Below are 24642 nucleotides of genomic sequence, written 5' to 3' on the forward strand. Positions count from 1 at the left end.
CTTTCTGTCCCTCATCCGGAGTTCTTTGCACAAAACCTATATGACTGAAAAAAATGTATGCAACAGGTTGAGTGGCATTCTCGTGACGACTGTACTTTCTACAGTCAGAAAGTGGAAACCTGTGAGGAAAATGATGAAGCATACCTTTAATGTTATTTACAAACTTTAATGGTATTATTAAGTACTCGTGCCAGTTCTGGGTATCAGAAAGAGCTCTCGGCAGCATCCCTGTTAAAAATGTAAGGTTGGTATATGAAAGCTGTTTATTTATTCCTTTGGTTAAGTTATAGGTAATTATAATTGTCTAATTAGGTATGTCCAATAATTTGTGACAGTTTGGCCCCCCTGGCAGTGAGAATAAAACACGTGCCCTGTTGGAAGCCAAAATCAGCCTTCCCTGACAAATATTTAATACTATACATGTACTTTTGATGCTTTTATATTAAGGTCATGGCCAAGCTGAAGTACCACATTCCCATTTAACAGAGTCAGAAGTGTTGCTGTGAACTGTGGAACTGAACTCTAGACCTCACACTTTCCTGGATTTCTCTCTAACCGCAAAGCTTTCTGGCAGCGTTCAAGCAGCTCATGTTTCATCTCAAACCTGTTCCTAAATCTGAGGGACACTCTCAGTGGTGTGTGTGCTGTTGAACGATAAGAGATTTTGGGGTGTTTACGTACGCCCCGGTATCAGATGTGTCCGACCAAGGGATGACGGGGTGTTGAAGGTCACCTGACACCTGGTGGATTATTCTGCTGTTTGGCTACTTCTACAGGGGGTTTAACATGCTCGTAAGCTTGCATACACAAACACAAGCAGACAGATATGGAGACAGATAAAGTCACTTCATTCAGAGGTTTACACTAAGCACACAAAAACAGGTTACTTAATAAAGGTTCACACAGACTAAGAGGGAGAAAGACCACCCCTGGCTCCAGCAAGGATGGACCTCCACCCATCAGAGGAATGGTTTGTCTTTTCTCACTGTTTCAGCTTTAGTTTTAGGTCCTGTATGGCTGTGTGGCCATGCCAGGGCGGTCACAGCGGTTAGACATGGGCTGCAGTGTTTTGATACAAAGCAATTTAGGCAGACCACTCCTCTATTTGTGAGAGAGCTGAGGTGGGAAGGGGATTCCCAGCCGGCCTTTTTGAAGAGACCAATTTCAGCAGAACATTTCTCGACTGGATGTTTTTAACCATTACACACACTAGGGTTGACACAATAAAATAATTGCAAATCCTTCTGGGTCCTGACCTACCTGTTAAGAATAACTATCATAAAATAACAGAGATGTTATCATTTCAAATATGTAGTAGGGAAAGGTATCAGAGAATTTGACAACCTTATTCCACATGTTCTTTTTAAAAGCATAGGAAGAGTCAAAAATGGGCAAAGAAGCAAACACATCTAAGACTATTGAGGGAATAATTAATCTACAACTGTAACTACTGTAATAAGTAACTTATAATACAAGTTTCAGGTCCATTCAGTGGCATGTAGGATCCACAGCATGAAAGCTGGAGAGGACAGAAGGAAGTAAGTCACTCAGTGTTTTTTAAATTCACAGAAACAACATATTGCACATGTACAAGAAAAATGATGCAATTTCTTCAGAGCATGACTCAGAGCAAACAGAGATTTCTGTTTCCGTGAGACACATTCAGACAGAAAAAGACACACAGGCCTCTGGAAAAGAGAAGTTAAATTCATACTAACTGTAACCAGCTTTAGAGACTATTATGAGGCTGGGATTTTATCTCTTTCACTTCAGCCATGTCAGCATTTACTGTCCTGAACTCTCCCCTACAAAGTGAAATCTCCTACATGCACGCTGCACGAATACAAACAAAACAGCATGTGGTCTCACAAAGAGCTGGGACAAGTTAAGACAAAATAAAAGAGGTAGGATCATTTTTTTCTACCTTTTCTAGCCTGGACAGAGGGGGCTAAGGAAAGGGACAAAACTTTTACTGAGCAAAAGCTGGACAACTTCTCAAAGATGTTTATACATCTTTCCTTTATTGATATTATGGATACTGCCTCTGAAAATCACATCCCAACTGTAAAAGCACTTATGGCTAACACTGAACAAGCAAAACCAATGTAGGAAAGATGGGAGGTGATGCAGAATGATCCTACCTAATCTGAGTGTCTGCTATCAACATCACTATCAACAAAAAGAGATTATAATCCATCTAGATCATCAAAAAGAGGGGTTTGATGTTTCAGACCGAGATCATGCACATTATTTAAAAGAACGCTGGAATCCCTCAAAAGTAAAGATGGGCAAAGGTTCATCAATGTGCGAAAAATTGTGTCTAAAATGTGGAAGAACTTCAGAAAATGTTCCTTAACATTAAATTGCCCTTGAATACCTCTCCATCTACAGTCCATAAAATCATAAAAAGATTCAGAGAGTCTGGAGTAATCTCTGTGAGCAAGGGACAAGGCTGAAAGTCAATACTGGATGCCTGAGATCTTCTGGCCCTCAGGTGGCACTGCACCAAAAACAGGCATGATTCTGTACTGGAAATCACTGCATGAGCTCAGGAACACTTACAGAAGTCACTGTCTGTCAACACAGATGGCAATGCCATCCACAAATCCAAGTTAAAGCTGTTATCAGGCAAAGTAGAAGCCATACGTGAACAGGATCCAGAAACACAGCTGTCTTCTCAGGGCCAAAGCTCATTTAACATGAACTGAGGCAAAATGGAAAACTGTTCTGTGGTCAGATGAAATTAAATTTCATATTTATTTTGGAAACCACAGATGCCATATTCCAAGGGCAAACGAGGAGAGGGACCATCCACCTAGTTATCAGAGCAGTTCAAAAGCCTGCATCTCTGATGGTATGGGGTTGCATTAGGGCACTATCAATGCTGAAAAGTAAACAGAGGCTTTAGAGCAACATATGCTCCCATCCAGACAATGTTGCTCTCATATTTCAGCAAAACAATGCTTAACCACATACTGCATCCATCACAACAGCATGGCTTCACAGTAGAAGAGTCTGGGTGCTGAACTGGCCAGCCTGGGGTCCAAACCTTTCACCAACACGAATCATTTGGAGCATCATAAGTTTCCCTTAGGGAAACTTGCCTTAGACTCCAAGATCTGCACAGATGAAGCTGCCAATTGATAACACAGAAGTAAAAGACCACAACAAAAAGATTTAATCACATAACCCACACATATGACAATAATTGCATTCTGTTTTTGTTTCCATGATACACACGTCCAAGCTTTTTTGGATTTGGGGTTGCATTCCATCTCACTTAGCTATTATAACCTTGATTCAGACATCACAGAAAGATGTATAGTATAGTGCATACAGGGGTATACTGCTTTATTGTTAGTGTCAAGTGTGGTTTCAATGTGGTGTCACTGCACATTTTGAGAGAAAATGCTGGAGTCAGTATAGTTTTAGTCTCTTAAATGAACAAGCTGGTGTTTCATCTCTCTAACACACTCTGAACCACAGACAGAAACCTGAGACAAACTCCCAGCATTTCTTTCTTCTCTACCCTTTTCTTTTATTAATATTTTACATCTTTTCTCTGTACCTTCAACAGACTTTCTCCAGAGCTTAAGTTCTTTTCATGTCTGTCTGCGTTTATGAAGTCATGCCTCACCCACCTTCTCCCATTTCACTCACTCAGTATTTCTCTCCCCATCTCTCTTCCTCCTGTTCCCACTTTCTTTCTGTGCATTAATTTCCCCTTCCATCTCCCCTCCTCAGCCACAGTATGTCAGGAATCTTCTGAAGCCAACAAGTTCACAGCCCTGCCCTTGATAATCGACTTTCTTTCTTCCCCCTGCTGGCTCTCGAGCAAAAGATAAAGTCAAAAAGGCCATGACAGAGTGAGACTAATGAAGGATAAATTTAAGCACAGCCTTTTTAAACTGTTAGGCAATACAGCTGTATTGCATTTCTTTTAACAGTACAATCTCGTTAACATCCAATTTCACAGTGTGGTTTTTGATGTGATTACACAATGCAGTCAACCACAGAACAACACAATAAACCTTTTCTTATAATGACTTACAAAATGCATTTATCATGGCTGCAATTAAAGTCTGGCATTATTTAGAGAGGGTTATAGTTTACAAAGTGAAAATGAGATAAGAAGAACACAGAGGATAACTACAGAGAAAGGTGAGAGTGTTTGCATATAAAGTCCATATTAGACTGTATGGACAGTGAACCAGCTGTCTAGAAGTGAAGCCAAGAGATTGTCAAAGGATGGGCCAAGTGTCAAAGTTTAAAGTTAAAATACAAGTGAAGCACATTTCCTTGGACAATTAGTTTGCATGCTGATTAATCTACACGGTTCATCTTTCTGAGTAGTTTTGTTCAAGTCGGTCATTTGGTGCAAAAAGAGTGTAACGTCATGACTCACAGCTCTGTTGGCAAATGTGGCTTTGGCAGTGAGAGAGAGGAGGAAGAAAGGTAAAAGAAAAAGAAATTAAAGCAAATAACGGTTATTGAACTTTACACAAATCTGAGCATTTGCTTCAAACTTACTATAAAATCCATTCTGCTGGGGACTGGACCGGACTTGTCCACTTTAATGCGTGCTTCAGTAAGAGGAAGAGGGAACAAGCATGGCAGTACCGCATGGTTTAAGTTTTATTTCAATTCACCAGTCACAGTAGCAGGTGGAAAATAAAAGTTTAATTCTAACCCAGCTACAGTACACACACATATATATACATCGATATATGCTAAACATACAGTCATGCCCTTTGCAAATGAATTTCGCACACTAGTTTTAGAATTTATTTCAAAAGATGTCTACCGGATGTCAGGATAGTAACTGCAGTTGAATACTTCCAAGTTAAGACTGTACTGCTACCTAATTTTCAATGTCCTTTTTTTTTTTTTTTTTTTTTTTTAGCAGAAAAATCTCTCTCAAACTAGTAGGATGTTGCAAAAGGAAGGATTTAGATCCAGGATCTTCATTACCCAGTGTTACACAGGTGGAGCCAAAAGCCAGAACTGAAGTATGATATTTTCTTGTCTTTGTTTTAGGTATTGAGATGTCTTGTGTTGATTCATTGCTTTCCCTACGTTTACTTGAAAAGTCCTCTTACAAAATGTTCCAGGCTTTGGTAGTGTTCTGCATGGACTTCATTTAGCCTTGCCGCGCCAGGGGCCCCGCTTTGTGAATCACTGTGTTGGCTCTTATTTACCACCATCTTTTGGCTAATATCATGAGTTGTTGTGCAGCAGATTAAGATACCAATGGAAAATTTTAGGTGGGAAAAATGCCAATAGCCAAACAAGTATTGAATAATTACATATTGGTGATGTGGAAAGATGCGCTGCCAAGAGATCATTAAAACAGCATCTCTATTCCTCCATGCTGAACTCTTCTCTTTAGGTTTCCACTGCTTCAAATATCCAGCCCATTCCTGCTTCACAAGTTCAACATGCACACCTGCTCACTGCTGCTGGCAGGAAGTAATCCCTGCAGGTACACCAACCTTTTGGACAAAATATACTCTAATGAGTTCAGTTTTTACTGAAAAGGCTCTCAATCAAAGGTAACAAGTGAGCAGCAGAGCTGAGTGTCAAATTAAGTGAATCAGATTTAGGTGGTAGATCCAAAGTTTCAGAAACTGTTTCAAGTTATTAAAAGTATTAATCAATCATAACTCCAAAATCTAGGGTGATATGTGGTTGTACTGTTATGTCTAGAAGGACGATCAAGATGTTTAATTTCTTTATGTTGAAAACACTTAAATGTGTGCAATATTAGGGCTGAACGATTTGCAAAAATAATCAAATTGTGATTTTTTTCCCCAGTATTGCGATTTGATATGCTATTATTATTAGGTAACTCATATTGTGTATTTTTCAACAAATTCCGGCAATAAATTATTTTATATTACAACCTAAATTCAGTCAAGCAGCAAGCTTTGACCTTCCAGGGAGTGATTTATTCTATTTTTCCATTATCTTATACCCCTTTCCCACTGGCCGAAAAACCCGTTTAAACACACTAACAATCGGCTCCTGTCGGCAGTGGGAAAGGCTCTAATCAGCATTCAGACCCACCTTGACTGACCCTGCAATGGACACAGCTTTTTATCGGCTTGCCTCCGATCGGCTCCAGTGGGAACGTCACACCAAGGTGAGCGCGGGATGACTTTGGCATAACGTGCCTACGTCATGATATCGCGCCCGTAACTTGGGGCAAAAAAAGGACGCCGGCAGCTGAGGGATGAGCATTGTTGTTTTTTGGACTCAGCGTGTGAGATTTATATTTGCAAGATGGCACAGCACTGGCAAGACAGCGAGATCAGAGAGCTTCTATTGATCCGTGGAGAGGAGGAGATTCGGCGCCAGGTCACAGGGACTGTGCAAGACACAACTATATACAACACAGCTAAAATGTTGAGTGAGTGTTAGCTGTGTTTCAGCACACTGATGATGACGTCATCAATGTGATGACATCAACTTGACGCAACAGAGGAAAAAAAAAACAGCCACGCAGTTCCTCTGCTGGCAATCAGAGCAATGGGAAAGGAGTCACTTGCCTATTGTTAGTGGGTTTATCTGTGTTTAAAAAAACCCGCTTTTACACACTTATTTTCATGGGAAAGCGGTAATAGACTTCAGTTCATGTTAACAATTAATTTGAAAAAATTGATATTTTGTGGATGAGACGATACGATATATCACCAGACAAAATATCGCGATTTTTGTTTCTCCAACCCTAATGAGTAGAGTGACAAATGATAGCATAAAACAACAGGAAGAAGGCAGGAGAAATGAGAGGGTGAAAGAAAACTAAAGCATGAGAACAAGGAGGAAAAGTCCTCTCTCTCTCTTTCTTTTATCCTTCCATCTGAGCTTTGAGCAGAACTGAGCCCTATTGTTCTGGAGAGCAGATTCCAGCGAAGGAATCCAAACAGCAATAATGTGGGTCAACACGCTGCTGCTGACAACATAGGAAATGAACCAGGAAACAACCAACAAGACAGCATACTAGGAAAGAAGGAAACACATCTAGGAAGTGACACAGGCAGTCGGATAACGAGGTAAACTCAGTAGAAGCAGGAAGAGAACTGAACCAGAATTCAGCATGGGAGAGGATATTTAGGATGTAGAATGAGGAAAGCTGTAAATAAACTTCCTATAGGTTGTTTCTGCTGTGTCTGGGGCAGTGGGGCAGTTACATAAACACTGTTGTGAGAGCTGAGGACTTGCTTGCATAAATGCCTGCAGTGGCCATCATAAGGGAAACAAGTGTCAGATAAATATACACACAGACAGTAAATGATACAGTAGAGAGTCCAGCAGACAGGCTAACATGGACTTGAATAACACAAACACACATACACACTGGTATAATGCCAACCCTTAGAGACAGCAGTGAACTCTGTTGGGATAAAATGTCGAACAGATTGGCACACAGCCTCTAGTGTGCTTGGCTTGAGATCCCAAAAGACATGTCAATCACGCTAGCTGCACTTTTGGATGTGTACAAGAAAAGGTTAGCCAATAACAGCTCCCCATACAGCCAGGGAAGGAAACCTTTAAAAACATGTAAGGCTCCAGTCCCTTTTGCCCAACATGGCTACACTGTGGTGAGGGGACAAACCTTTATTTGTGCGGAAAAAGGAACAAAGTGTACTTCCCACGACAGAAAAAAAAAATGAGTCAGGGAGGGGGTAAAGAGTTTGGCAGCTGTGAATGTTGTTTCCTCCTTCAAAACTCTCATATCTGCCATCTGAGCTGCTCACTCTTAAAGGAAAAGAGCCGACCAGGTTTCTTTTAGGTTGACTTCGCTTTGATTGTGTTACATTCTGAACTTCTAAAACCTTAAAACATCATTACACTCGTTTTTTTATTTTCTGATGGCTTTGTGATTCAAGATTTAAGATTCATTTTGTCTTTTATTTCTATCCGCATACATAGACAAAACAGTATTCTAATAACCCCCAGCAGTGTGACAGACCTGTTAAGGTCTAAAATCACTACTAAAGATACTCTAAACGATAACAATAAATAGCTTAGACATGAACAAGAAGCACATATAAATATATAAATAAGTATATACATAAGTATAAACATAATATATATAAATAAGTAGCATACAGATAGCTCCATAACCATTCAAATAACTTGTGCTGTTTATCTTGAGCCTGACCCACGCTAAAAGTTTGACAAAAACTTAGCAGATGTTGAAAGTCACCCTGGATGTTTTAACTGTTAACTGATTTTCTAAATAATTCATAGTAAATATAATTTGGCTTTTTTGGCCCCCAAAACCCCCCAAAATCCATCTTTAATGCCAAAATATAAACAGATTTCTACAAATGAATGTCAATTAGTAGAAAATTAGTAAGGCAAAATTAGTGACTGCATAAATATTCACCCCCATTAAAGTGACAGACCTCAACAGAGGTATGGACGATTGGTGCTAGTAGTCTCACAATTAGTGAAATGGGGATCACCTGAGTACAGTGAATGTGTAATGACATCTGTGTCTGGAATGTCCAGTTGCTGGTTAATAAGCATTCCTGGCTACCATTACACCACGAGGGCAAAAGAACACTCCAAGCAGCTCAGAGAAAAGGTTATTGAAAAGTATAAGTCAAGGGATGGATAAAAAAAGACATCCCCCAGGAGGTAATATGGCATATGTGTAAATCTGCCTAGATCAGGCTGTCCTCATAAACTGAGTGGCCGTGTAAGAAGGAGACTAGTGGGAGTGGCCACCAAGACACAGAGCTTGAGCAGTTTGCAAAGAACAATGTCCAGATGTGCAAACCAGATTGAGACCTTTCTACACAGACTCATTGCTGTGTGGAAAGGGGTGAATAATTATACAGTCACTTTTTTCTTTACACATTTTTGTTCAATTGAGATTACTTTGCAGAAATCAGATTTCACTTTTAAATTAAATTAAAAATGAGCATTTAGTATTTCTGATTTGAAATCAGTGCTGACCGACATTCTTCTGAGCAGATCTGTTTAAACTGTGGCTTTGCTTAGTGTTGCAAAAGGGGAGAATCAGGCCAAAATTTACCCTGATTATTGTTGTGTGTAACTCTCTTTGGTGTTGTAAGAGTTGGTTAAGCATGCTTTTATCCTGTTACAACCTGGGTAAAGCACAGATGTGAAAGAGATGCTTTGTGACTGGATACCTACCATCACAGGTGAAGGTAACTGGCTGCTGAGACTCAGAGATTTCTATAGAAACCTTAACAGAGCAGCTGTTGTCCCCTCCAGCATTTCTCTGGGTGATGACTGGGCTGAGGACGTAGCCAGGGTTGGTGGACATGTCGCCATGAGGGAACTTGGAGCGCAGTCTGTTAGAAGGAAAACACACACAACAGAGCAGCAGAGTCAACGTTTTTTCCTGTATTTTGGTTTGCTTTGCCAATGAAAACACATCAGAGTCAGCCAGCGCCAACCTGGCATGTGGAAGAGATCGCTTAGATGAGATCATGGGGAGTATAACAGGAAAAATGGAGGGAGGGATTAAAGGGAGTAGGAAATGCACATGAATATAGACTGTATATGTAAGTGATAAGGGTAGAAAAATCATGTAAATTTAACATATTCGATATCTGTCTGCACAAATACATGTGATACGTTTGGCTGGGTAAAACAACATGATAAAAAGACATACAGTGCACGTCTATTTATTGACTGCATTGTAAGAGGTTTACATAATTTTTCAAAAGTGTTTATCAGCAAATGGGCACTTAAGTTTCTGGACATTTAGCAGGCGTTGTCTCTGATTTCATGAAAGTGGATTCCCTGAGTACAGCTTCATCATCGCTCCACCCAAACAGGAAAAATAGAGACTGCAGGCTCAGAAAAGAGACAGCTAAACATGTAATTATGTGGATGTATGCATGGAAATGTGTATGCATGCATTTACAATTACATACAAACAAGAAAATAAGGCTATTTCTAGACATACTGAGACTCCACATTGGTTTGAAATAAATATCACAGCAGCTACAAAATGGACTGTTGTGACATTTTATTCATACATACATTCATGCAAACATTTCATACAAAATAACGTCAAATTAATGTTTTTCTCTAAAGTTTTAATGACAACTCCTGACAAAACCCACTTGTTCCTGCCTGTGCAGTTTAATATCTAATTTTATTTTGCTCAGAAAGCATAAGCAGAAAGCATTAAATAAGTCTGCAGATCAGGATGTAAAGAAAACCTTCAGGGACCAGGAGATATCACTGTCTCTCTCCTCTAGTCTGTATCTGTTGTAACAGACATTCATGTTAATATGTGCATCTATTGAGATGAAAAAGGGACTTACAGCCTAAATGCTTTGGTTTAAACAGATGACAGAAGATCAGCTGTGCCCAGTTCCTGTTTTGAGGATGTCAGGAGCAAATGCATGGACAGTATCCAGTTGAGCAACGCATCCTGTTAATCTCTAGAGACATTTCACCTCAACAAGAAATTTTGTGATGTTTTAGTCTCACAAGTCCTCATGCCATGAGATCTCATCACACCCTAGAGCACACTGACCACTTAATTGACCAAGCGACTGGAGGGTGTGAGCCCTAGAATACTTAAATCTATTATTCTAATGCTTCTTTAAGGCAGCATTAGAATAGGAGGTTGCACAGAACTCCAAACGGGCTTTCGTGTCTTTTGCACAGCATGGTTGTCCTTCTGGAACTTTGTCTCGTCTCCACACAGAGTCTCTGGAGTTCAGTCTGAGTGACCATCTGATTCATGGTCATGATTCTTACTAAGGCCCTTCTGCCCTGATTTGCACAGTTTGGCTGGGCAGAAGGGCCTTGGAAGTGTCCTGGTTGTGCCAAACTTCTTCCATTTATTTTTCATAAATTTGCAATTATTTCTAAAATTCTGTTTTCACTTTGTCATTATGGGGTACTGACTGTAAATGAATGACAATATATATATATTTTATTACTGTAGCATCAAGCTGCAACAAAACAAAAGTGAAGAAAGCAATGGGTTTCTGAATACTTCCTGAATGGGTTGTTTAGCATTAGCATTGAAGTGTAAAATCCATGCATTTGCAGCATTGTAGGCTAGGTGTAAGGATTCTTTTTCCCCAAGGAAGGCTGACTGTATCTATTAGCCAGAAATTGGCTCCACACATTTAAGCCCTGTCAAAGTAAACTATAATCACTTTTATAAGTTCTAACTCTACATACAGCACAAATATCAAGCTCAAATTCTGATTTTTTTCAAAATTGGAATCAATATCAAATTGGTATCAAATTCAAATTTGACATTCTGGTATCATGACATTCCTAGTATGTTATTTCTTTCATTTTCTTACAGCTGGAGCAGGTCAGTAGTTCTGTAAGCCCCATTACACCAGAGACAAGCACTTTATATCTTACTGAAAATGTAAAATATTACTTGAATAAACAAAAAGGGTTAAAAAAACAGTCATTAGTTTGGGGTGCATATGGTCTAGTGGTTGACATTTGCACCATGCACTTGGATGGTACTGGTTAAAGTCTGTCCGGCCTGTGGCTTTTTCACTGCATGTCATTCCCCACTCTCTCACCCTTTCTCTAGCCACTGTCCTTTCTCTCTAAATAAATAAGAAATAAATGCAAAAAGCCCCAAAACAAATCTTAAAAAAAGAAAAAAAAATGTCATTAGCTTAAGGGGCAGTGAGTGTAGAAGGAAAGAAGGGAATCTTACGCTGCAACGTCTTCACAGAAGGCGACAACCTCCAGGTTTTGAGCGTCCTGTTCTTCCAGAGCGGCATTCTTCACCAAGCCTTTGGCTTTTGTCTTTTCCTTAAAAAAGAGCAAAAAAGAGAGAGAAAGAGAGTCAGTGAACTACAATAAAACATATTTATAACATGTTAACCCACTGAAAACAGAAGCTGACTACACAGAAGAGTCATAAGGTGCACAGACAGAGTGACTGCCTGTAGTTTTGTCGTTTATCACGTGTCTAGCACATATGAACCCCGTATATCAGTTTAACAGGACTCACAAAGGATAATGAGGCTTAGACTAAGACTTTATGGTGATTTGTGTTTGAGGATTGTTGAAGGAGCGGTTTTATTAAAAGCACCTCAGAGCTATGAATCCTGCAGAGAGAAAAGACCGTGTCAGTGAGGTCAAAAGACCTATCCAGCGCTTTAAAACTCTGTCTCATAAATTGTGGAAAATATTCGCTTAACATTTAATTAAACTTGTGCTTTTAAAGCAGACACTTAAGAGGATGTCTTAAACAAATAAAGTTTTAGAAATAAAAGAAAATACACTCACTGATCACTTTATTAGGTATACCTGTTTAACAGCTCATGAATTCAGATATTTAATAGAGAATCACATGGCAGCAGCCACTGCATTTATGCAAGCAGACATAGTGAAGACGGGCATCAGAATGGGGCAGGAAGGTGATTTTAGTGACTTTGAACACAGACATAGAAAGAACTTAGTTGAAAGAGTTGTAACTGTCTCACTCTCTCTCACAGAGTTACTTAGATGGCCCTCTTTCCAGGAGGCTGGCCCTTTGCCGGGAACTCACAGTTACACTCTGCTTTTTTTACTGCTGTCTTACTGCCAGCTGCTGAGGAATGCGCTTCCTCTGGTACAGGAAATGAGAAGTGAAAGGGACCCGCCCCTTCCTGTGCTAAACTCTGTGCTGTCTGCAAAAATGCTCTGTCATGGGTTGGAAATCGAAGTCTGACATCATCCCGACAAGCCAGTGAGAGAGAGAGAGCGAGAGAGAGAGAGAGAGGGAGAGTAGCAGAGGAAGAGGGGGAAAAAAAGAGCGAGCATGAAGGGAAATGTTAGGAATGTCATCAAAATAGATGATCACTTTAGGGAAATTTTGAATCCAGAGTTTTTGATGAGTCTAAGGGGATTTCAAGTGGACTATTATGTGGAGTGACCCGAGAGGGTAAAACCAGAAAAACCCCTGAGAGTTTGTTTTGCAAACATTTGTGTCAGGTCAGATTGACTTGGATATTTCCTTTAAACCAAGAAGAAAAGAAAAGCTTACTAAAGCTTACCATTATGGCAGACAATTTTACAGATACAAGTGAAAGCATGAGTGGTTTTTAACATTTCAGTTTTCACATCCACTTCTTTTGGAATCACAATCACTTAAAGGTCTCTCAAAGTATTAAATACAATCAGGCTGAACTACAGGGTTAAGACTTTTACAGGTCCAGCCTTTTACTTTGAAATTATCTGTTACTGAACAGCGAAGGTGATCAAATAAATAATAACTACCATTTTTTCCATCCCGACATCAATACCAAGGTGTTGGGCATGGGCTGATTCTGCTGATTATTGAGTTTTACTGCTAAATATTAAAATAACAATAACACAGGGAGCTGCTCCACAGGCTCTATTCAGGCAGCTATTGGCTGACAGCCCCTAACAGAGGATAAACAATATGACGGTTAGCATTCAAGCTAGCAGTAATAAATGATTGTAATATTATTAAAATGGATAAAAAGAAGTTAAGTGTGGGGTTCACTGGTTTGGATTTAATCATTTAAGTGCCTAAAGTCCCACAAGTTCCAGGCTCACTTCAAATGCTGCAGCGAGGGATTTAAAGACGTCAATAGTGTCAATGGGAAAGCAAAACAGCTAGCTGGAAAAACTAGTAAGAGTCAACGATTTATAGTTTAAAATTCATTTAACTTTTGATAAACTGTGTCGCTTCTTGTCATGCATGACAGAAGTGGTCTGGAACACATTTTAACAATCACATTCAGAGAAAAACTGTCATGGAGACACCATTGTTTGCTGCTGCAGTCGGTCCTTTGGTTCTTTTTCGCTGCTCTAAAAATGGTAGCTTGTGCATTGTGTTTTCCAGCGGTGAAGAAAAATTGATTTCCAGTTTATTAATATTTAGCATGGCTAAATGAAGCAAAATATAGAAGAACGGGGACAGCAGAATTCTGGATATTCTTTTCAAATTTATCAAAAAGAAAAAAGTAAAATATCAACACAAGTATTCAGACTCTTTGCAACGACACTATTAATTTAGCTCAGGTTGCAAAACCTCATAATGAAAGCCAAGCAAGCTTTCATGAGTTTGCACTGCCATATGCCGTGTTAGGTACAAACCATAGGTAAATGCCGGCTAATGTTCTGATCGACAGGAATTGACTCTTTCAGTGGGAAGCAGTAAAATAATCACACACCTGAGGTTTATTGGACAAATAGTTGGTTTCTGCCCCCCAGATCACAGGGACAAGAGGGATATCGCATAAAAATCAGGCTAAAAATCATCTTGTGTTTCCAAGTTTAAGAAAAAATGGGACCAAAATAATACACTTTTTGAACTGGTTATAAATGTAACTATTAGAAGTAACTCTTGTCCCTGTTTTCTCTCAATCCATTACAGGAAAAATACCAGAAAAATTCTCTGCAATGAAACCCAGCAGTTACCTTAGATATCATTTAGACCATAACCGTACATCCTTGAGAGAAAAGTCTTCTTGTTCAAAGCAGATCTGACCTGACTTAACACCAGCAGATAGAAATCTCTAAGTCAGCATGGAGCATGAAAAAGAGGCCAAGCCTGACACCAAACCACCTGCATCTCCCGGCAAAACACAGAGGACACAAGGTTCCTGGGTACAGAATTTCTGTCTCCAAATTTAAACAGAAAATTAAGAAGCCCAGTAAAGGGAAAAAAGAAAGACAGAAAAGAAGAAAAGAAGGTCAGAGATTATTTAATAGAAGGTATAATACGATGAGAAGAAGAAGTAAAAAACAGACAAACCATTGAAAGGCTAATGATAAGAGACTAAAAGAGCACGCTCCAAGTGTTTATGTTTGAGTCAGGTTTGCTGCAGTGAAAACAAACATGGACAGATACTCCAAAGAGGTCGTTGTAGCCGTCACAGTACAACACATAAACATCCACACTCAGCAGGCCGTACAGCGGGACAGGCCCAGCTTTGTTTCACTTTATCGATTTTTGTTGGACCCGGAGCAGAGCTCCTGGTGTCTGAAGTCATGGGAACGGCTTCATATGATTCACAGGTTGACTAATCCTTTTCTCTGCTCTCACTGTGATGTGTCACTGGAGTGACTTTGATACCAGGAACACAGGGAAAAACATAAAGGAGGATTAGAGAGCTAACAGACGCTGACATTTTGGGTCAGCAAGAGAAAACAGGGCTGGATTTTAAATGGATAATGATAGAAATGTAAAGAGATAATTCAAATAGTCCAGTGTAAATGTTTGACACTGTCTTTTTGCGAATATCACTCAAAGGATTTTTCAGCTTGCTGCTTTTCAAGTAAAGACAGAAATTTCAGCAAAAATTGTTGTCTTAAGCATAACAACTAAAAACATGTCAGATGTAGGAGCTTTGCAGTAATGTTGTCATGATTTCCCACACTTTTCAATTCCATTTGCTTTAATTCTGTAACATTTGTAATTTTACAATGGCAATAGCTATAAAAGATAAACAGATAAAGTTAAAGTTCCAGCCCAAAGCTGCCATGTGCATAGAGAGAGAGACAACACAGCGCTGGTTAACCAAGTAAAGAGAGAGAGCTGTTAAGCTACAAACAAAGCTGTGATAAAGAGAAATAAGATGATATTCTCTGATTTGCTAGAGCGTTTACACTCCAAAGCACTTAAGCCTGGTTTAAACTTCTGTGACAAATCTATGCCACAGCTACACTGTTAGGACTGGAGGTGCCACAAAAAATCAATTCACTTCAGAATGGCATGTATCAATTGCAAAGATTGGAATGGATAGAAATGTCCAGGAATCGATATTTTCGAACATACTTTATTTCATCCTGAGTGTATTTCAACAGCAGACCTGCTGTTAGTATTTTCCTCTGTGTGCTGTCTGAGACACACAGGCTGCAGGAGGTGTATGGCCTGTTAGCTGCACTGTTAGCATTAGCAGCACTAGCTCATAGTGTCAGTTACATCCTAAAATTCTACATTTCCTGTTTGTGTATATGATTTTATTAATCAAAATGAGAATAACATTAAAAAATTATTCCTTCAATATAGCAGTCAATATCAAATTTTCTATATAATCAAAATCTCAGATATGTTTTCTAATATTATGTTTGTTATCATAAAGAATGATTTATGCTTATGTTTGTTGAATAATACATAATATAAGGAACCTAAAAATAATCACATATTAAATTGCAACACTGGGGGAAAAAACTCAATTAGATTATTTTCCCAAATCGTTCAGCCCTACTTTAGACATAACTGAAAATGTTGAGTGTTTTTAACAATGATTGTTTTTTTCCGCTGAAGAGTTTCTGAATAATACGTTTCCTGCGTAAGCCCACATATTCTATTCATATTAAAATATTCTGCAATGTAAGCACAAATCAGATTTTTATGACTGTAAGTAGCTGATTCAAAAAATATTATATTGCACACACAAGAAAAAGCAGACAGATTAAGAGCTGAAGAGAGAAACAGCAATCCAACTTGATCCCTCAGTTTTTCTTTAGATCCCAACCTACGTACTGAAGACAGCTTTACACCTCTGCACAAACTCTGACACCCGTCAGCCGTCAAGCAGAAAATAATCATTACAGACAGAGTGCAGAATCACTGCATCCACTTTTTTTGGATCATAAAAAATAATTCAGAGGAAGTACTTATTTTGGTTTTACTGTATTTTTAGGGAAATCTTATTTACTTTGCAATTCTTCACTATTAACAGTATGTTTAATTTGCATGTGTGTCAGTGACAACTTCTAATATGCAGGTCAGTAAAAAAATACATCTAACCAGTTTTAGCAGCCTAGGAGATCATTAATGTGGCCTTGGCATTGAACATTTGAGCTCTACTCTACAGTATCTCCTACGGTGCATTCAGCATGTCTGGGTGCAACAGCAGGACTAAAAGGCCACAGCCTTTCAACGACTTGTGGCTGTGTGTAATTCCAGTCCCAACATCAGTGTAGAGTTACCGTACACATCTAGACATCAGACACCTCTCCTCTGTGTGCCAGCATAATAAAAACTAACCTCGACTGTGCAAAAAGAACCCTGTGCTGTGCTAAAAGACATTTGGGCAACAAATTTCCAGCCTCTGAGGTAAAATAAAAGAGTAGCCAGGAGCCCAAAGCATTAGGTGCCTGTACCAAACAAAAAAAGGAAAATTGAAACATGCAGGTCTTGACTCAGCAGTTGTTGCAGGATTTATCTTACAACATAACCTTGTGTGGAAACACTGAGTGATGCTTTCATGCTGATCTGGCACTTAGCAAAGAGATGAGGATTGATTTTTAACGGAGGGTCAGCTAAAATGTTTTTGGATAGCTTCATCTCGACACTCATGTCTAATCGATAACACTGGATGTCTGTGAGAATCTAGGAGGTTTACATCAGAGGAACAAAAAACTCAGTAAACACAACTCAACTTCTCCTTTCAATCAGGAAGTGACTGGTTAGTTAGTAACTCACACTTCCTGTGTGCAGAAAATAAAATCCTGGGCTTGAATACATGTGGTTAAAGGAGCAGACGGGCTCTCAAGCAAACACTGATTAGTTTGGCGAAAATTGGGTGATAAATCAGTGCAATTAAGAAACTTTAATTAAACAAGGTTAATAACAGTGATCATGTTTGGTGTCAACTGGAAACCAACAGCTTCTCATATTAAGTATGAGGACAATTTTGACACATTAGCCTAGATTTACTTTCTGGACACCACATGCTTTAAAAAGATACAACCTCTGCAAATCATATCCAAAGGTACTAAAACATAAAAAACAACATCTATTTCATAAGACGGATGAGTAGCAGAGAAATGACTGCATCAAAACTTGCTGCAAAACTCCTGCACACTGACAAAGCTGCATAAAATAATGCTGGCAATGTTTTAGTACTGAAACGCTGACAATGTTTTTGCACATGTAAAGGACAATCTGCAGGAGTTTGCCTGCAAGATTTGATAATGAGCAAAAAATAATATCCAATTTTAATTGCCCAGCAAGTATTTTTATATGTTAATGTCAAGATATCAAAGCTGGTACTGATACCAAAATTAAAAATTCTGGTGTTACCACAACCTTTCTGATAACTCCCATAGTAAATAGCCAGTCTGCAGTTTTTTGATTGCACCTAAAAAACACACCAGGAACCTTCAAACTGCAGAGTGTTGTTTTCAACACTCTTTAGTAAATGAGGAAGAGAAAAAAGAAAAAAAGTTTAACCAAAGGGGGTATGCTTAAAGGAAGAGGACATCTTTGAAGAAAAATGTTGACATGATATCGTTTTATGGTCATAAGGCAGCCTGATTTTTCACTCCAACTAGTGTATTTAATGTCTGATAAATAAATATTCCATAAATAATTTATAACTGAGATGAGAAGAGGACACATGAGACTCAGATGGCTTACATTGAGCTGTTTACTTAGTCTCGGCCTAGGAGAAATGGTGAGAGGTTGAAGTCAGATTTCTAATGAAGCCCACAGACTTCATCCTCTCATACATTGAGGGCAACCTTAACCTTGATCATTACTGAAATATGATTATACATATTCCACTGATGGATATCTATCAGGCGTTAAGACATTCTGGAGTGGACTGTCTCTGTCTCTCTGACAACTGTTGGCCCAGTGCGTTACCAGTCAAAGCTTTATGCGACAGTGGCAAAGAAAATGCTATTGTTGAAGAACACTTAAGATTAAATCTTGACCAGAGTTTGCCTAAAAGCATGTGGAAGACTCCATGATCAAGTGAAAGAAAGTTCTTTGGTCTGATGAGACCAAAATGGAGCTCTTTGGCCGTCAGACAAGACGCTATGTTTGTTAGACACCAAACACTGCACATCATCTCAAACTCACCATCCCCACTGTGAAGCATCGTGGTGGCAGCATCATGCTGTGGGGATGTTTCTTGAAGATGGCCCTGGAAGGCTTGTAAAGCAGAGTGTAAAATGAAAATCCTGGGAACAATTTTATTCAGTCTGGAACTATGGCTTGGGAGAAGATCTGTTGTCCAGCAGGACAATGACCCAAAGCATATAGAGAAAGCTACACATAAATGGTTTAAAGACATAAAGGTGAATGTTCTGGAGTGGCCGAGTCAAAGCCCAGAGTTTGTGGCATGCCTGATCCTTATGCAACCTGACAGAGCTTGAGCAGTTCTGCAAAGAAGAATGGAGTAAAACTGCAGTGTCCAGATTTGCATAGACTCAGTGCTGTGATTGCAGCCAAAGGTGACTCTACTAAATACTGAAGGGGGTGAATATTTATGCTTTATGTTTTTACACTTCATATTTATATATATATATAGACAGTTTTCTTTAGGAAATAAAGGGTAAACCATCCAAGGGGAGAATACTTTTTATAGCCACTGGATAAAAAGATTACGATAATGTTTACAACCAGCTGCACTTAATAAACAAAAGCAGAAGAAAACATCTGACAGGAGAGAGAAAGCAATCCAAAAATGACAACATTGTTTACAATAGTAAAGTAATGATACCACAGTGTATGTGCCTGCTTATGTTCCTAATTTAAATACAAGCTTGTCCTTTAATTTTACAGCACCATTAAGGAGTGGCACACTTTAAGTTTGTTGTATCTTGGTAGAATGATGAAAAAGGCTTTTCATTCTTTTTGATTATATTAAAAAAGACTACTCTTACTCATACTGGAAATTCCTTCTTGGAATTTCCCCTTGTGGGACTAATAAAGGAATATTTTATCTTATCGACAAATGATATTCCCCAATTTAACCCTTAGTTGTCTTATGGTTTCTGCTGCTATCAGGAAACTCTTGGAGCTGGATGCATTATCATTTCATAAGTGGTCATAAATATTGATTTGATCGGTGCATTGCCAAGTTTTCAAGCTCTTGCTTGTTATTTTATGACTGGAAAAACTCTGAGTAATGAGCTTCTATCTGTACACTCACTGTGATGTTATTCTCTCAAATCATTGCATAATTCAGCCCATTTCCCTGAACACATTAGCACTGTTTTTGTTATTTGCATCAGTGTCTGGTACCAGTACCTGCTTCCTCACTCTGAAGCCACAATATGTCTTCTGTTTTCTGCTAGTAAACAAAGTCAAAGGTTATGAGACACACAGCTGTTTGCCCAGTGACTCACAAACACACACATATCTCTGCATAACACCGCGTTTTAACCCCGCCATCTCTCAGCTGAAACTGAATTTAGAGGGTGTTAAGACTGCTGCCTTATCTAACACTCGAGCTGGAGATGTAATTAGGCGATAATAACAGAAAATGAGGCCGAGTCTGCAGTGGGATGGTGCGGAGGTGTGAAAGAGCTTTTGAAAGTCTGCGGGGGAAGGAGAGATCTGACTTTGCATTACTTGGCTGGAAAATGTAGACTGCATGCAGGCATACAGGGAAAGATACGGGATATTGAATCACTGCATGATAGAATAAAAAAAAAATTAGCCTGCAGGTCATTTTGAAGGAACAGTGAAAGAAAGTGCAGGTACAGACATGCTTACTTAGCGTGCAATTAAAGAGTGAGTAAAGAACTTCATTGTGTTTTAACACTGACACACAACAGCTGATTTAGTGAACTGGTTTATGTAGCTAATAACAAAATAATGATCTCTATGGATAACTGGTGCTGTAAACTCTAATGGATAAAACACTTGGTCAAAAAAACACAAACATAAATCTTATTTTCATCCATCTTTCTGCATTGCTTAGGACTTCTGCTTTGAATAAACTCAAGAACGGATGGATGCTTTCTTGATCCCTACAGTGTGTGCAAGCATCACTGAAATCCATGCAATTTCTCTGTATTAAATGATCTGCTACAGTGGTCGTAGACTGCTGTCTAAAGAGGCCTCGGCTATTACAGCTAAACAGAATAAAATTAAATAAGTATGCATGTTCTTAACCAGTAGCATGTAAAGAAAAGGAACTACTGTTCTTGAAGAAATTGGGTCAACGAGCTACATAAGTATGTCTCATCTAAAAGCAGACATGATGATTGTGCCTAATGGTGCGTTTACTGTCAGAGCAGCTTTGCACACAGCAGGATCCAGGTCTGAACAGGCACTGGTGCTGTGAAGTGTGACGGTGGGAGTCATTTGTTTGACTGATGATTATCACTAACCTACATCTAAAGACAGAACAGAGGTGAGTAGAAACCAGGAACAGTGAGTAAGTAGAGGCAGACAGAGAGATAGTAATCAGTGAAGTGACTGAGGTGAAGAAAGTGAGACTGTGTGAAGAAAGTAGACAAGACTAAATACTGAAAAAGAAAGAAAGAAAAGAGGGAAAGAAGATATTAAGATATAAACTACAAAAGAAAAAAGAAGAAAGAGAAGGATTACTGAAGTGGTATGACTCCACAGCAGATAGTCCGACTCTGACTCCAAGTTCAAGCTCATTTGTTCCATTTTATCCTCCTCTGCCCACACAGCCACATCTTACGCTGTACTCATGTCAACCACAACAAGCACTGGCAACCTCAGGCTGACTCACAGTTATCCAAAAACTTCTTAGGACACATTTTAAAAGAGAATCAATGGGGAAAATATTACAGTCATGCATGGTGTAATAACTAAAGAATTCTGCCTTTTGCCGGTAAAGATTTGGTGCTACTACAACTTTGTTTTTTGTCTGTCAGTGGTTAAATCCATGTCATTTTGTGAAGAAAAATAAAATATGAACCCCACAAAAACAGTGAATTTCTCACAGGATTGTGTTAAAAAACCTGCCAAGATAATCTTACGATTTCATGTCAAACCCCCTCTGTTTTTAAGAGTCTATTTCAAGGACAATCACAAATCAAGTTAGTCGCAGTAAATTGAAAAACATCCAAATTTCTCATTTATGGATCAGGAAGAACATCCATGTTAAAAAGTTTGATGCTAACCTGTTCCTCATTTTAAATTCTACAGTATATTGGCTGGGTAATTAATTGCAAATTAGATTAAATCACAATGTGGCCTGCTGCAATTTTCAAATCGCAGAAGTTGCAATACTTCTTTTACTTGAAATGTGTCAAAATACCAGTTTAGTGAGTCTTTTTCTTTTTTTTGCAGCGGCAGAGATTTTACACATATTATGCAAACATTCAAGTGTAATTTTTTTTATAATGGTTTACAAAAATCCTCCTTTATGTCTTTAATGTATGTTTTTCTTAGTCAAAATGAGTGACATAAAAATGATAATGTCCTTAAACAAAGCAAATGACATCACATTTGCAATACAAGCTAAAATAGCTCATTATATCTAAATATGATGAAGCCTAGCGATACTTCTTGAAAGTCATACCCCAGCTGTGATCAGCTGGTAGCCAGTCTCACCTCCCCCACCCCAGCTGCCTCCTTTATAGCTTAAATCTTGTTGCATTCAGATTCATGCTACTATGGATTGATTGCTTTGGAAATAATTTCATTGTTTTCAATACACATGGTCTTCTAAGGCAGTCTGATTACTTTCTGAGTGCAGTGTATGTGTGCAATTCACATGTACATATTGAAACATGGATGCTGTATGAAGGGTTCAGTAAATCTTCCTCTTCAGTAACACTACAGCTGTGAAACCTTGTACTAATGCTCTTATGCTACCTCTGAACTTGCACAAAGCTTATGCAACCCATAGCTGTTGTTTTCTCACCAGTTTTGCCATTAGAGATGGAGAGATCTAACTGAAAGAAGACTATTGATGTGGGTACAACAAGAAAATGTTACCAAAGTATGATTAGAACCATTTCTTTAAACTCTTCTACAAGCTCTTATAAACTTTAAATGCACATTTACTGTAAAGGGTTAAGTGTCTAATACCTGTATCTGCTCTGAAAGTCTGACCCAAGTCTCTATCTAATCAGCCTACATGTGCTGCAGAGTTATTTTTAAAATGCTAGTGGGTGTTCACGCTCATTGCTCAAACTATTGAGAGGAAGTCAGACCAATAAAGAACTTTACAACCAGTACAATAGTATGATGATTAAGGGTAATAATAGCATGAAAACTGAGTTATAAACAGCACTCTTTATGGGGGGATTTCCTGTCAACCTGTCTAATTCACATTATCACATGTCCATGAAAAGTGCTGATAGTTGGTACTTTGCTCCTCTCTGTCTGTTATTTCTTGAGCTTCTAGTCAATAATGTCTAAGCAGATGTTTTAAAACATCACGTTTCAAAGAGTAAAGCTACTGACATTTTTTTTGACAGCAGCAAAACAAAAAAGAAACTCCTTTAAAGATTGCTTTTGGTAGCTTAAGGAAGTCTTTGAAACTTGTTTACCAGCTGCTGCTGCAAAGCAGTCTGCCTTGAAAATGTTTTTTCAGCAATATTATTGCATAACATGTGGGCAAAACCCATGCAAAATATTGGTATGGTCCTCAAATGGAAGGAAGAGAAAAACTATTTGTGGTAGACTTGAATATTTTAATCCCTTCTTGGGCAGCGAGGCCAAACCTGGATAGCGCATTAACCTCCACAGAGCTGTATCAGCACTGTGAGCTGATCTGTGTGGTCCATATTTAGAGAAAGCACCTTTCTGAAGGACTCTTTATGAAATTTTAGTTCCTGGTTTTGCATTTTCAGTGGTTAGAAGTCAAGTTTCACTCCTGATCCTGTGCTTAAACCAAGCTTCAATTCAAGTTAGAAATTTTCAACCCATAATCCTTTGATGGTATTTTGATATGGAGCAGCTCCTTTACTAGTTCTATTTCCTAGAATCACAGGTATCTTAACTTCTTGTAATCTATAGCATCTGTCTACCCTGAGCATAAAGCAGAGCTGGTACAGAGAGGATGGTCTCTTAGGTTGTTTTGATGCTACTGTGGGTTACAGAGAGCTGTACAGGCTTGTTCCTGTTTACATCAACATGAGCACAGATTGCCAAGTGCATGAAGGGGGGGGGGGGGTTAAACACACAAATGATCCCACACTCACACACACAAGGATATATGCAGGAATAATGTATTCATATACTAAGAGTGTAGGTGGAGGATGTGGAGCAAAAAGGTCTCAAATTTCACAACACTGCAGAGCGACCAACTAACTCAGGGCTGAGCGCAGACATAACAAAAAGACAAGTGTAAACAAACACCTTTTCAACCCTTCAAAGCAGCACACATTCCTCATCCCTGCAGCACACAGCTGGGTGTACAGACTGGACAAGCTGCCTTTAATGAGCAGGTAAGTATACGTCTGTCAAAAACTCTGCAGGGTATGAGAGGACTATGCAATGTGTAATTGATTACATTCCTCAGGATTGTAGTTTATACCTGTGTTTGCTACATGTAAATACAAAAAAGTCAAAACATGACCACTACATTCATCAAAAAGGTAGAGTACAGATTCACTGCTGGTCAGATATCAGTTCAATACTGACTCAAATATCTAGATTAGGCACTAGTACCAACAGGCAAATACCATGGTTGGCCGTGTGAGGTACCTTGAAGAAGTGGCATTAGCCTCTAGTGATTTTAGTGAGCATTGCTCCTTTAAGAAGGACTTGCAGGGTGTAATGGTCATGAAGCTAGGCTATACGGTGTAACAGATGGATACAGTTTCTTCGCGGAATTTAGCGAATTGTTGGTAAAAATGGGCCACAAAACAATGTAGGTACTATTAAAAACTTTTGAAGCATTTTATTTATTACCCAGAAAGCCTCTGTGTTTTCGGAAGTTTTCAATAGTGCATACATTGTTTTGAGGCCACTTTTTT

The 24642-nt window shown here is 38.9% G+C and overlaps 1 protein-coding gene across 2 annotated transcripts in view; it reads right to left on the reverse strand.

Annotated features, from left to right (window-relative positions):
• The window catches only part of pik3c2a (phosphatidylinositol-4-phosphate 3-kinase, catalytic subunit type 2 alpha), a 73615-nt gene that overhangs the window by 34903 nt on the left and 14070 nt on the right, over nucleotides 1-24642 (reverse strand). For both annotated transcript variants that reach the window (XM_041795161.1, XM_041795162.1), the window contains exons 3-4: nucleotides 11690-11787; nucleotides 9169-9329 (exon numbers count right to left, since the gene is read on the reverse strand). In XM_041795161.1, the coding sequence (XP_041651095.1) occupies nucleotides 9169-9329; nucleotides 11690-11787 (259 nt within the window). The remainder of the gene's footprint in view (nucleotides 1-9168; nucleotides 9330-11689; nucleotides 11788-24642) is intronic.

This window comes from Cheilinus undulatus, linkage group 9 (assembly GCF_018320785.1).
Source record: "Cheilinus undulatus linkage group 9, ASM1832078v1, whole genome shotgun sequence".
NCBI lineage: Eukaryota > Metazoa > Chordata > Actinopteri > Labriformes > Labridae > Cheilinus > Cheilinus undulatus.